A 14,855-nucleotide genomic window follows, 5' to 3' on the forward strand; every position below is an offset into this window, starting at 1 on the left:
TACACCCCCCTCCCCCCCTAATATTTCATGAGGTCCCTTTGGGGCTCATTTACATCTCTCTGAATGTATTAGAGATCCTGTTGCCAGACCATTAACTAGTTCCCCCAGAGACTCCCCCCCCTCCCCTTCTTTTTTTTTTTTTCACATATATCTGCTATAAAATTGGTTAAAACCCACAGATCCGTGTATTTCTTTCTCGAACATCACGGGACACAGAGCCACAGTAATTACTGATGGGTTATATAGGTATCACTGGTGATTGGACACTGGCACACCCTATCAGGAAGTTCAACCCCCTATATAATCCCTCCCCCTTGCAGGGATACCTCAGTTTTTACGCCAGTGTCTTAGGTGATGGACGTGTAAAGATGTCCTGTGCTGAGCTCCAAAGGGAATATCCTAAGATCCTATACTGGGGCAAGCCAGGCGAACCGGATCCATTCAAAGTGTCTTTTCATGGCCGAATTGAATGGTACCCGGGCCTTGTGTCCAAAGAAACGAGGTTTTACCCGTAATGCTTCTCTTTTTAGAGAGCTGGACCCCGCAGATCAGAAAATGGCTTTAAACTTCCTAATTTCTGGCGAGGTGCTTTACGGTCCCAGAACTGTTGGATCCCCCTATTCGTAGGGGGCCCCAGTCTCTGACGGTTTTTTCAAACGGAGCCCACCGTGAGAGGTGAAGATTGGGTCTGTGTAAACAGCACCCTGCAGCTGGATAAGGTAAGAGGAGATTCCACAGAATTTTTGAGTTCTAGTGGCTTTTCTCCTTTAAGGTAAATGCATGCTATGCCTATTGTGACCACCGGGGGCTGCCAAGAGCACAAACCTGCACATGCTGACTGTCTGTCTCAGGTGTTGTAATCGCTGATTATGTCCCAGCGTCTCAAGCAGGCTGCAAACAAGTAAGGTGGAAGGGGGGATTTCTCATGTTTGAATGTTCCCCCCCAGGCTAGAGAGGGGCCACAGGGGTCTAGAAAGTGGTTATACCACCCGGGCTCTGCGGCCTAATGGCCACCATCTCTGAAGATAGCCATTCAGGCAGATCTTGTTACCAGCCTCCCCCCCCCCCATCCCCAGCCTTTCTCCAGAAGCATGACAGGAGAGTCGGCAGTGCGGGAAGCGCTCGTTTTTTTTCAAAACTCGAGGGGGGGGGGGCGGTAGAGGAGGGGGCGGGACGTCAGCACAGAGTGCTTAGACTCCCACTCAGGCCAGCTGCAGGCTATTAAAGGCACTCTGTACAGGTGCACTCAGCCTTCTGAGAGACACAGAGCTGACGGTCGCATGTAAGGTGGGACACAGGCATTCTCCTAGGCAGCATTTACTGAAGTAACACCAGACTGAGCATTGGGTAGCAAGGCTTTTAGCCAGACTACATCGCTCAGCGGGCAGTGTTCATTTGTATACCTCACACCTTGTTGCTTTGCACTATGGGTAGAAGAGGTTCAAGCACCCCAGGAACCAGAGACACTAGGGGATCTCGTTCAGGTTCTGAGGGCCCCCTGTCGGCAGCATCCTCCCCCCCTAAAGATGGGCCAGAGACGGCTAGCCGGGGAGAGCCATCGGGGTCAGGGGCTACACCTGCCTCTGGCACTTCAGCCCCTGTATATATTACACAAGAGGTTTTTTCCTCAACCATTAATGGTCTAGAGGAAAGATTAATGGCCGTGATTACGTCTTCACTCAGTGGAAGAAAACGCACTAGGCTTTCCTCTGTTCCCCAAGACCCTCAGACAGAGGAGCTCTGGGATAAAGGAGATGAATCCCTTTCAGAGGATCGGGATGGGACGGATGATTCCTCTTCGGGTGAATCAGGTGGAGAGGGACCCTCTGCGACTTCCCAAGAGGAGAAAGTCTTAGTGCAGATCCTCACTGGATTGGTCCGCTCCACATTTAAGTTGCCCATACCTGAAACTGCTAAGGAATCCTCTTCTGCTTTGGGGTCACTGAAACCTTTCCAAGCAGCACATGCTTTTCCTGTTCATACTTTACTTGAAAAGCTCATTTATTCTGAGTGGGATCACCCAGACAAACGTTTTTTTCCGCCGAGAAAGTTTTCAACACTTTATCTGATGGAAGAAAAGTTTATTAAAATGTGGGGAATACCGGCTATTGATGCCGCCATTTCCTCCGTAAATAATAGCCTGACTTGTCCTGTAGACAATGCTCAGATGCTCAGGGATCCTGTAGATAAGAGGATGGAATCCCTATTGAAGGATGTTTTATCCTTAGCAGGATCAGTGGCCCAACCTGCAGTAGCAGCGATTGGAGTCTGTCAATACTTAGGAGACCATGTTAAGCAGGTCATCAAAGTATTACCTGAACAGCAGGCCCAGGGGTTTGCTAACCTTCCAGCGGCCTTATGCTTTGTGGTTGACGCCATTAGAGATTCTATCGTGCAAACCTCCCGTCTTTCACTGGGGTTGGTGCATATACGTAGAATTCTATGGTTGAAAAATTGGTCAGCCGAAGCACCATGTAAGAAGCTACTGGCTGGGTTTCCATTTCGTGGTGCAAGGTTGTTTGGAGAGGACTTGGATAACTATATCAAGAGAATCTCTTGTGGGAAAAGCACTCTCTTACCTGTCAAGAAGAAGAGTAAGCGTCCCTCTTTCAAACGGACTCTTTCCCCAGCGCCGGGGGCTTCAGCCTCCAGGCAGTCTCGACGGCCGCCTCCATCGGGGTCCATAGACAAGAGTCAACCCCAGGGACAAAAGAAGTCCTGGGGAAAGAAGCCTACTAGGCAAAACACTAAGACCTCTGCATGAGGGGGCGCCCCCGCTCACTCGAGTGGGGGGAAGACTGCGACAGTTCTCAGAGCTCTGGCACGAGGACTTCCAGGACAGATGGGTAATCTCCACGGTAACCTTAGGGTACAAGCTGGAGTTTCAGGAATTCCCTTCTCCTCGGTTCCTCAGATCAAATGTTCCCAGAGACCCAGAGAAGAAGCAGTCGCTCCTTCTAGCGTTAGAGCGACTTTTGTCGCAGGAGGTCATTATGATAGTTCCCGCAAAGGACCAGGGATTGGGCTTCTATTCCAACCTTTTTACGGTCCAAAAGCCAAATGGGGATGTCAGGCCCATTTTGGACTTAAGGGATCTGAACCGATTCCTAAGGATTCAATCCTTCCGCATGGAATCAATTCGAACAGTAGTTCCCACCCTGCAGGGAGGAGAATTTCTGGCATCAATAGACATCAGAGATGCATATCTGCATGTGCCCATTTTTCCTGCTCATCGGAAGTTTCTGCGCTTCGAGGTAGGAGGGCGCCATTTCCAGTTTGTGGCTCTGCCTTTCGGGATAGCCACTGCACCTCGAGTGTTCACAAAGATCTTGGCTCCTCCTCTGGCCAGATTAAGGGCTCAGGGTATAGCTGTCATAGCATACCTAGACGACCTGCTCTTGATAGACTGGTCGGTAGCCTCTTTGAATGGAAACTTGAGGACCACGGTCAGGTATCTAGAACACCTGGGTTGGATCCTCAACTTAGAAAAGTCTTTCCTAAAACCAGTAAGAAGACTGGAGTATTTAGGTCTGATTATAGATACAAGCCAGGAGAAAATATTTCTACCCCAGGCAAAGATCACTGCTTTGAGAGAGCTGATTCTGACAGTAAGGACCAAGAAGGGTCCCTCAGTCCGCCTTTGTATGAGGCTACTAGGGAAGATGGTGTCTTCATTCGAAGCAGTTCCCTATGCTCAGTTTCACTCAAGAATGCTGCAACACAGTATTCTGTCAACCTGGAACAAGAAGGTTCAGGCATTAGACTTTCCGATGCACCTGTCGCATGCGGTGCGTCAGAGCCTCAATTGGTGGCTCATACCCGAAAACCTGCAGAAGGGGAAATCCTTTCTACCGGTTACCTGGACGGTGGTAACAACAGATGCCAGTCTGTCAGGTTGGGGAGCAGTTCTGGAACAGGCTGCGGTCCAAGGGGTATGGTCCAAGACAGAGAGGACCTTACCCATCAACATTCTGGAGATCCGGGCGATACATCTAGCTCTAAAGGCCTGGACTATCAGGCTACAGGGTTGTCCGGTCAGGATCCAGTCCGATAATGCCACAGCAGTGGCTTATGTCAATCATCAGGGAGGCACCCGGAGCCGAGCTGCTCAAAAAGAGGTGAACCAGATCTTAGTCTGGGCAGAGATGCATGTGCCATGCATATCGGCAGTTTTCATCCCGGGAATAGAGAATTGGCAGGCGGACTATCTAAGTCGCCAGCAGTTACTCCCAGGGGAATGGTCTCTGCATCCCGACGTCTTTTGGGCCAGATGCCAAAGATGGGGGGTTCCAGATGAAGATCTCTTTGCATCCCGATTCAACAAAAAGATAGACAGATTTGTGGCAAGGACAAAAGATCCTCTTGCATGCGGGACGGATGCGTTGGTGATTCCGTGGCATCGGTTCTCACTGATTTACGCATTCCCGCCTATTCTGCTACTACCACGACTCCTTCGCAGGATCAGGCAGGAAAGGAAGTCGGTACTTCTGGTGGCCCCCGCTTGGCCCAGAAGGACTTGGTATGCAGAAATAGTAAGGATGACGGTAGGTTCCCCATGGACACTACCGGAACGCCCAGACCTGTTATCTCAAGGTCCAGTGTTCCATCCTGCCTTACAAACGCTAAATTTGACGGTTTGGCTATTGAGACCCACGTTCTGAAGAGTCGTGGGCTCTCAGGTCCTGTCATATCTACCTTGATTAATGCAAGGAAGCCAGCTTCCAGGATGATTTATCATAGAGTGTGGAAGGCTTATATAACCTGGTGTGAATCCAGAGGTTGGCATCCCAGGAAATATGTCATAGGTAGAATCCTTGATTTTCTACAGATGGGATTAGAGATGAAGCTGGCCTTGAGTACCATCAAGGGCCAGGTCTCTGCTTTATCAGTATTATTTCAGCGGCCACTTGCTTCACATTCTTTGGTCCGAAACGTTATGCAGGGGGTGATGCTTCTTAATCCTCCGGTTAAAGCGCCCCTAAACCCCTGGGACTTGAATTTGGTCCTGGCTGTGTTACAGAAACGGCCTTTTGAACCAATAAGTCAGATTCCTTTGGTCTTGTTGACAAGGAAATTAATTTTTCTGGTGGCCATCTCTTCTGCTGGAAGAGTATCAGAATTAGCAGCTCTTTCCTGTAAGGAGCCTTATTTGATTATACACAAGGATAGAGTGGTACTACGCCCTCATCCTAGTTTTTTACCGAAGGTGGTTTCTGATTTTCATTTAAACCAAGACATTGTTCTACCTTCCTTTTTTCCAGATCCCTGTTCTCCGGAAGAGAGATCTCTACATTCGTTGGATGTAGTAAGAGCAGTTAAGGCCTATCTAGGGGCAACTGCTCAGATCCGCAAGACGGATGTTTTGTTTGTGCTGCCAGAGGGTCCCAATAGAGGACAGGTAGCGTCAAAAGCTACCATTTCTAAATGGATTCGACAGTTGATCATTCAAGCTTACGGTTTGAAACAGAAGATTCCTCCGTTTCAGATCAGGGCACATTCCACAAGGGCTATTGGTGCTTCTTGGGCAGTGCATCACCAGGCCTCTATGGCTCAAATCTGCAAGGCCGCAACCTGGTCTTCAGTTCATACATTCACCAGATTCTATCAGGTGGATGTGAGAAGGCATGAGGATATCGCCTTTGGGCGTAGTGTGCTGCAGGCAGCGGTACAGGGTCCTCAGGTCTGATTGCACCCTACTTGGTCGTGGTTCCCCCCCCTCAGGTAGCATTGCTCTGGGACATCCCATCAGTAATTACTGTGGCTCTGTGTCCCGTGATGTTCGAGAAAGAAAATAGGATTTTTTAAAACAGCTTACCTGTAAAATCCTTTTCTTTCGAAGGACATCACGGGACACAGAGGTCCCGCCCCTCTTCTAATACACTATATTGCTTGGCTACAAAACTGAGGTATCCCTGCAAGAGGGAGGGATTATATAGGGGGTTGAACTTCCTGATAGGGTGTGCCAGTGTCCAATCACCAGTGATACCTGTATAACCCATCAGTAATTACTGTGGCTCTGTGTCCCGTGATGTCCTTCGAAAGAAAAGGATTTTACAGGTAAGCTGTTTTAAAAAATCCTATTTTTCTGAAAGCAGAGGCCTTGAGGCCTTGAAAATCTACTAGTTGTAATTTTTTTTTTTGTCACACAATATTTGTGCAACTGTTTGTTAAATCTATATTTTCAGGAAAAAAAATGCACCAAAATGAATTTTATTGCACACAAACACAATTTATTTTTTTTTGTACATAATAATAGATGAGGTAGTTTAGAAGAAATAGATACTAAATAGAGCAAGTCTCAAAATAGCACGTGCCTGCTAAATGGCAAAAAATTATGGCGCACAAAATTATCAATATGCACCGCTTCAAATGCTTTTACAGCACAACAGAGTAAACTGTAAATGATGGGTAGGTTACTGGTCCTCTCTATGAGGACATCAGGGGTCTATTACACCCATAATGTATACCCTGCTCTCCACTGCAGCTAATCAAGATTGTTCTTAATTAGCTGCTTTGCCAGGCTGCCAGGGAATGACTGCTCTAAAATCAGATTTTTACACCTTTTTACATTTAAAAAAAAAAGTCTGCAGTGATGCAAAAACCTGAAATGGAAAAAAAAACTGTAAGTGAACAAAGAACGTGCATAGGAAACGCACACTAGAAACTTAAGGGTGTGCTTTTAGTCCACACCCTGAAGGAGTAGGACCTCTACCCTGATCCCCTGGGGCGCAAAGCCCCTGACAGGGACTAAGGTTTACAATGGTCTGCCCAGCTAGAAGGCCTGGCAGACCTTGTTCTTCTAGGCCAATCAAAGCCGACCATCAAATACTTGGTCGAGGGGCTCTCCCGAAGAGAGACACCCCCCCCAGGGGCAGAGGAGGAAGGAACCTGAGGGCCACACATCCTCCCCCTTGATGTCAGGGCAAGCCCGAGGACTCGCATCCTTCATCCAGTGAAAAACACACACAAAAGTGAAAGCAGTGACAAACGGTGGCAGAAAAATAAATAAGAAATAAAAAAGTGGCCTTGCAATGTGCACTGGCCGGGCCCTTAGGCATGGAAGACAATAATTGCCCCGGACTTAGCCAAAAGGCCCAGCCCTAAAAGGTGCAGTGCAAAAGAAAAGCAATTTGACTGTGACCATATGTCTGTTTACACCGTGGGGTCCCACACCCAAGTGTTACTAAGAGCAACCCTAGGGTGACCACTTCCAGGGGGCACAGACCCTGCGGACCCTCTGCCTTCCCAGCCCAAGACCAGACATAGTAAATCGCTCAAATCAGGAGGTAATGGTCTTTTTCAGCTTTCCTAGGGAGGTTACTTTCATGCCCTAACTGCCTGTGGGCACCCCGGTTTCTGTCCCAGCCAGTACTAACCTTCCAAGCACCCATCATTCTAGCAGTGATTCATAGCCACCAACCTTGGTTAGGCTAGAATGACAGCACAGAACCTCCTCTAGATCACTGATGAAAACAGATGCTATGCTTGATCTTAGCTAAAACGCAGAGAAGATTTTTTTTTTTTTTTTTTTTTTTTTTTACACCTTATTACCATACCACATATCTCCCTGGCTTACAACCCTCAAACTCTGCCCTAAGCTCTGATATGCCCTTTCCTCCATAACCTGCTATCATTGTCTGTTAGTGTGACAACAGTTTTACCAGACAGGAAGTGAGGGAAAATTTCCGAAAGGACAGGAACAAAAATAAAGATTTAAAAGGGGTTCTAGCCTTCTTGTACCCCTACTAAACAAAGTGTGTTTTTTTTTAATTCTTGTCTTTGTTGTTGAAAAATCTCTCTAATGCAGCCCTGGATTTCAGTAAAAACGTTGACAGTTTTTGGGTATAAAGCCGTCTGATCACTTTTGCGTCTCTGGGTTTAGAGCTGTAAGATCAGGCTGAAATGCCTGGTAAACGGCAGATCAAACAAAGTCTTGTGCTTGATCGGATGAAGTGCAGAGCAGGAAAGATAATAGGGTTCCAAAAGATCCCTCGTGTCTCCATAAAGAGAATCTGCTGATGCACATAGGGGCTTGTTGGCAATAAAGTTAAATGAGCAAAAAGTGTTACATTAAATTAACATAAATTCATATTCTAATTTAAAAAATAGCTATTTTTTAAAGCAACCCCATCGCCCTGCACAAATCCGGTATGGGCAGCACAGTGGTGTAGTGGGTAGCACTTTCACCTAGCAGCAAAAAGGGTCGCTGGTTCGAATCCCAACCACGACATCTGCCTGGAGTTTGCATGTTCTCCCTGTGCCTGCATTGGTTTCCTCCAGGTACTCCGGTTTCCTCCCACACTCCAAAGACATGCTGGTAGGTTAATCGGATCCTTTCTAAATTGGCCCTAGTATGTATGAGTGTGAGTTAGGGACCTTAGGTTGTAAGCTCCTTGAGGGCAGGGACTGATGTGAATGTACAATGTATATGTAAAGCGCTGCGTAAATTGACGGCACTATATAAGTACCTGAAATAAATAAATAATGCAAAGGTTCACATAGCGATTACACCACACATGTTGGGTATCACCATGAACACCCGAGTGATAGCAATAATATTAGGGCCATCATTCTTTGTTCGCTCTAACCTGATGAACTGTAAAAGGTGCTGAAGTGTCGCCTATGGACTGTTTTGAGTTTCTCACTATTTTGCTTTGCTAAGGTTTCACATTTGGCATCCTTTTTAGTCAATGCAACCCCATCTTTTATATTTCACCACACAATTTGGGTATTGTATTGTGTTTGTGTGCACTATACTTAATTTTTTTCTGAAAATAAAGATATGATAAACAGTTGGGAAAATATTGTGAAACATAAAAGTGTGCAACTGCCAACATTTTATTCTACAGGGCCTCTATTTTATTTTATTTTAACTGGTTCCCGACCAGCTTGCGCAGATATACTGCGGCTGAATGGCTCCCCTGGGCGAAATCCCATACGGGTGCATCCTTCAGCTTTTCGGCCACCAGAGGGCGCTCCCGCTGCACGGTGAGGAGCCCGATGCGTGTGACCGGCGGGCACGATCAGCGCCGGCCACGCTCGATCGCGTGCCCCAGGGCTAGCACGGGGATTTGTGTGTGTAAACACACAAATCCCTGTGCTGTCAGAGGAGAGGAGCCATATCGTTTGTTCATAGGAAAAATTATATGTCTCCTCTCCTAGTCACTCCCATCCCCACACAGTTAGAACACAGTAAAGGGAACACACAGTTAACCCCTTGATCGCCCCCTAGTGTTAACCCCTTCCCTGCCAATGACATTTACACAGTAATCAGTGTATGTTTATAGCACTGATCGCTGTATAATTGTCAATGGTCCCAAAAAAGTATCAAAAGTGTCCGATCTGTCCGTGGCAATACCGCTAAAAATCTCAGATCACTGCCATTACTAGTAAAAAAAATGTAAAATAAAAATGCCATAAATCTTTCCCATAGTTTGTAGATGCTATAACTTTTGCGCAAACCAATCAATATAAGCTTATTGTGATTTTTTTTTTTTTTTTTTACCAAAAATATGTAGAATATATATTGGCCTAAATTGATGAAGAAATTTGTTTTTAAAAAAAAATTTGGGGGATAATTTTTAAAAAAAAAATTTAGGGATATTTATTATAGCAAAAAGTAAAAAGTATTATTATTTTTTTTTCAAAATTGTCACTATTTTTTTGTTTATAGCGCAAAAAATAAAAACCGCAGAGGTGTTCAAATACCACCAAAAGAAAGCTCTATTTGTGGGAAAAAAGGTCGCTTGGGTACAGCGTCGAACGACAGTGCAATTGTCAGTTAAAGCGATGCAGTGCCAAATTGTAAAAAATACTCTGGTCAGGAAGGGGGTAAAATCTTCCAGGGCTGAAGTGGTTAAAAAAAAAAATATATATATATATAATTTTTTTTTTTTTTTAATATAAATTACAGTCATGGCCAAAAATATTGCCCTCTGCTCTGCATTTCTGTCAGATAATACATCACTTCGTCCAGAAAATTGTTGCAATTATAAATGTTTAGGCATTCTCATGTTTATTTCTTTTGTTTGTATTGGTATGACACAAAAGTGGAGAAACAAAAAGCGAAATCTAAAACATTCCACACACAGCTCCAAAAAATGGACTGGAAAAAATGACTGGCATTTTCTCAAAATTGTAAGAAATAATTGCATTCCAAGTTTGTGATGCTCCTGTAATTTGTAATTAAACTCACCGATATCAATTAACAGGTGCTGACAATCTAGAAATCACACCGGCAGCCAGTTAAAATGGCAAAAAATTGACTCAGCTTTTCTGTTGTGTGTCTCTGTGTGCCACACGGAGCATGGAGAAGAGAAAGAGCAGCAAAGAATTGTCTGGGGATTTGAGAACAAAAGTTATGGAACAGCTTGGACAATCTCAAGGTTACAAGTCCATCCCCAGAGATCTTAATGATCCTGTGTCCACTGTGTACAACATCGTCAAGAATTTTACAGCCCATGGCACTGTAGCTAATCTCCCTGGATGATTGCCAAAATCCTTTTGCGAGAATGTGCTGTGGACAGACGAAACAAAATTACAGCTTTTTGGTAAAGCCCATATTTCTGCTGTTTTCAGAAAAAGAAATGAGGCCTTTAAAGAAAAGAATAGTCCTTACAGGCAAACATGGGGGAGGTTCACTGATGTTTTGGAGCTGCTTTGCTGCTTCAGGCACTGGACGTCTTGACAGTGTGCATGGCATTATGAAATCTGAAGACCATCAAAGAATTCTGGGGTGCAATGTAGGGTCCGGTGTCAGAAAGTTAGGTCTCCATCAGAGGTCATGGGTCTTGCAGCAGGACAATGACCCAAATCACACGCCAAAAAGCACCCAGAAATGGTTTAAGACAAAGTGCTGGAGAGTACTAAATTGGCCAGCAATGAGTCCAGATCTAAATCCCATAGAGCACCTGTGGAATTGTAACATTTGTAATTGGCACATTTTTCTGGGCGAAGTGGCGCATTCATTATCTGACAAATGCAGGTGTGCCAATATTTTTGGCCATGATGGGTGTGTATATGTGTGTTTATATTTATGTGTATGTATATGTGTGTGTGTGTGTGTGTGTGTATGATATATTGTTTGGGAGTGTTTTCCAGTAAGTTTCTAGCAAAAAAGTTGCAATTAAAACAACAAAAATTTTTTTGCCCCAGTAGAAAAGTGGTTAAAATGATTGGAGGATTTACTGAATAATACGAAAGCTCAGAATGTGTGAGATGCTGCGACCAGCCCTGATTTTTACAATAGTATGTTGCAAAAATTATAACTTTCTCTTTCAGATACATCCATCTGCTGTGTACCCTATTTTACGTGTTTTTTCTTATATGAATTATGAACCTCCCCAAGGGAAAGACTTTTTTGATGCTTGTGCACACCATGTATGTAACGATAAGGGTGAGTATCATTTTAAAGTGTATGTTTTGCTTTCAATTAGTGTGAGTAGCATAATAAACTTGCATTGAGAGAACAGTAAAGAACAAACACTGGGAAGTACCAACATATATAATGGGAACAATGGCTGCATATGTGCAAGTATAATTACAAACTCTAGAAAAATATTTTGTAAATTTAAACACACGCTTTTAGGGATATGCTTTTAAAGCTTACCCCATAGATCGAAAATATGTGTATGTTCATTCATTTGAAGACACAGACGGAGATAGTATGCACACCCAGTAAGCTGTTAATATAGATTTTTTTCATGGTTCCATCTATGCTGCAAGGATAAGCAAAAGCTTAGGTGTGGCTTGATTCATTCTTCAATTTTGCCTCTTGTAACTTGGGACACACTTTTGACCCAGTTCTGGCCCCTTTTGATTGTTTAAGGGGTCTGTTTTCTCTTTGGGGGGGACACAGAGTTTTTCCCCACGGGATCCCCAGGCTTCTCCTCCACTGGGCCAGCTGAAACAAATTACATAGTATATGTACAAATTTGTGCTCCAATCTAAGGCCCTAATGAAGCGGGACTGCCTGTGAAACGCGTAGGCCAGTTTTCTCGATTCTTCAGCCAGGACCACCACATCCTGGATAGACACTAACTGGTTTTAACCAGTTGTATTCAACTTTTTTAAATCTAACCATTTGTAAATGGAAATTAAAGATTTGTTTATTTTTAAGCCTTTTTGGTATGTGTATTTATTAGACCCTGCAAGGTACATGTAAAGTCCCACCCCATTTCTGTTCTCATTCGGTAATTGTTTTATATGGGATGGTACCTTTTGTAGGGTCATAATTGCCTCACATTCATCTCTCATACTCTTCTAACATATGTATATGTTCAGTTGTTTTGCTGAGTACAGTAGGTGTTTACAGTCCTTAGTATACCTAGCTCAAGAATGCTTTAAAGCATGTTTAGTGTAGGTTCACAATTCTGCGGGTTAGAAATCGTGCGAGTTCAGATTCAACCCAGCAATGCAATCTGACTTCAGGGGCAATTTGACAGACATCTGTGTGGGTTCCTGCACAGATGTTTATACCAATCGTCCCTCGTATTTGCCAAAAGTAGTACAGGAACTACTTTTGGGAATCGGTGCGGCGCCACAAAGTCGGCACTGCACTGATTCGGGCGGTGCCATTGCTGGGACCAAAAGGGGCCAGAACTGGGTCAAAAGAGTGTCCCATTGCACCGTTTTGGCATGTGATTTGATTTGGGGAGAGAGGCTGCAGATACTAGAACATGTTACATTTTCAAAATTTAAACTTATCCTTTACCAGTTCTAGGGTATGACACGACTACATATGTTTTCCTATTTTCTAGCTTTTTTTCCCCCTTAATTTTCACCTGTTGATCCTGCCAGTAACACACTTCTGTTCTAGGGTGACAATACTCACCCACCCAATGATATTTATGGAAAAGCAGTGTTGTCACTATAGGACAGGACTACATGATCTTCCCCCTCTTTAACCACTTGCCCGAAAAGCCGCGGCAGTTGTACTGCTGCAGAATGGCACGGCTGGGTGAACCAACGTTATGCAACGTCGCCTTGCCCTGTGGCCTCTAGGGGGCGCACGCGTTCTCCCCCCGAGCTGATTCGAGTGCCCAGCGGTCACGATCACCACTGGGCTCCTGCGATCGCCGCTGACACACGGAGAAGTGGGATCTGTGTGTGTAAACACAGTTTCCGATTCTCTGAGGGGAGAACAGACAGATCGTCTGTTCATACACAGTATGAACAGCGATCTGTCATCTCCCCTACACAGTCCCTTCCCCCTTCAGTTAGAACACACACTAGGGAACACAGTTAACCCCTAGATCGCCCCCTAGTGTTAACCCCTTCACTGCCAGTGACATTTTTACAGTAATCAATGCATTTTTATAGCATTAATCGCTGTATTAATGCCAGTGGACCCAAAAATGTGTCAAAATTGTCCAACGTGTCTACCATAATGTTGCATTCCCGATAAAAATTGTGGATTGCCGCCATTACTAGTAAAAAAAAAATTTATAAAAATGCCATAAAACTATCCCCTATTTTGTAGAGGCTATAACTTTTGCGCAAACCAATTAATATACGCTTATTGCGATTTTTTTTTTTTTTTTTTTTTTTTATACCCAAAAATAAGTAGAAGAATACATATCGGCCTAAACTGAGGAAATACATTTTTTTTTATATATTTTTGGGGGATATTTATTATAGCAAAAAGTAAAAAATAAGGCTGTTTTTTTCAAATTTGACGATTTTTTTTGTTTATAGCGCAAAAAATAAAAACCGCAAAGGTGATAAAATACCACCAAAAGAAAGCTCTATTTGTGGGGAAAAAAGGCTGTCAATTTTGTTTGGGTACAACGTCGCACGACCACGCAATTGTCAATTAAAGCGGCGCAGTGCCGAATCGCAAAAAGTGCTCTGGTCAGGAAGGGGGTAAAATCTTCCGGGGCTGAAGCGGTTAAAACATTTGAAAGGAGCTTTAGCCATTAGAGATACCTGGATACAATGGTGCAGCAGAGAGCATACAGGAAGTTATCAGCTGACAAGATTCAAGATGGCAGGATCAACATGTATTTCTTAATTGTACATCACAGGGCGCAGGGCAGCGTTTGGAGTATTTAGGCCTAGTCCTTAAGACCCCTTTCACACCGAGCCGCCTATAGCGTCGGTGGTAAAACGCTATTTTTAGTGGCGTTTTACCGTCGGAATTGCGGCGCATTTCGGCCGCTAGCGGGGCACTTTTACCCCCCCGCTAGCGGCCGAGAAAGGGTTAAAACTGCCCGCAATGCGCCGCAATAGCAGCGTTTTGCCAGCGGTATCCCAGCGCTGCCCCATTGATTTCAATGGGGAGCAGCAGTGGAGGAGCGGTAAACACACCGCTCCTTCACCGCTCCAAAGAAGCTGCTGACAGGACTTTTCCTGACGTCCTGCCAGCGCAGCGCTCCGGTGTGAAAGCCCTCTGGCTTTCACACTGGAGACAATGCTGCAGCTGTTTGAGGGCGGATTGCAGGCACTATTTTTAACGCTATAGCGCCTGCAAAACACCCTCAGTGTGAAAGGGGTCTAACACAGCACAGGCAAAGCTACTGCTTCCACAGGATAAGTGCCTGTCCCTTTGATCCCAGATGACGTCCCTGAGGTTATTGGAAAGTCCCCCGATTTAGGTCTGTATAAGGGTGATAGAGAAGATGTAGTCCCATATGATATAAGTTTCATTCCAAAGGTCTACAACACATGTCCTTTCTTCTTGGGACAAGTGTCAGGTGGCTTTGGATCTGCCAGTGCATCAGACTCTCAAGGAAGGCCAGGTTGGCTCTGGAATAGTGGAGTTCCATGCAGATGCTGGATACTGGAAAATTTTTCCAATGACTTGCCAGTCTATTGGGCCGGGGAGGTATTCTGGAGCACCTCTCAGTTCAGGGAAC

At 44.8% G+C, this 14,855-nt stretch overlaps 1 protein-coding gene across 2 annotated transcripts in view; it reads left to right on the forward strand.

Annotated features, from left to right (window-relative positions):
* Positions 1 to 14,855, forward strand: part of FASTKD1 (FAST kinase domains 1) — an 82,173-nt gene that overhangs the window by 37,585 nt on the left and 29,733 nt on the right. For both annotated transcript variants that reach the window (XM_073633962.1, XM_073633963.1), the window contains exon 9: positions 11,281 to 11,395. In XM_073633962.1, coding sequence (XP_073490063.1) covers positions 11,281 to 11,395 — 115 coding nt within the window. The remainder of the gene's footprint in view (positions 1 to 11,280; positions 11,396 to 14,855) is intronic.

Source organism: Aquarana catesbeiana, linkage group LG06, assembly GCF_042186555.1.
Source record: "Aquarana catesbeiana isolate 2022-GZ linkage group LG06, ASM4218655v1, whole genome shotgun sequence".
Classification (NCBI taxonomy): domain Eukaryota; kingdom Metazoa; phylum Chordata; class Amphibia; order Anura; family Ranidae; genus Aquarana; species Aquarana catesbeiana.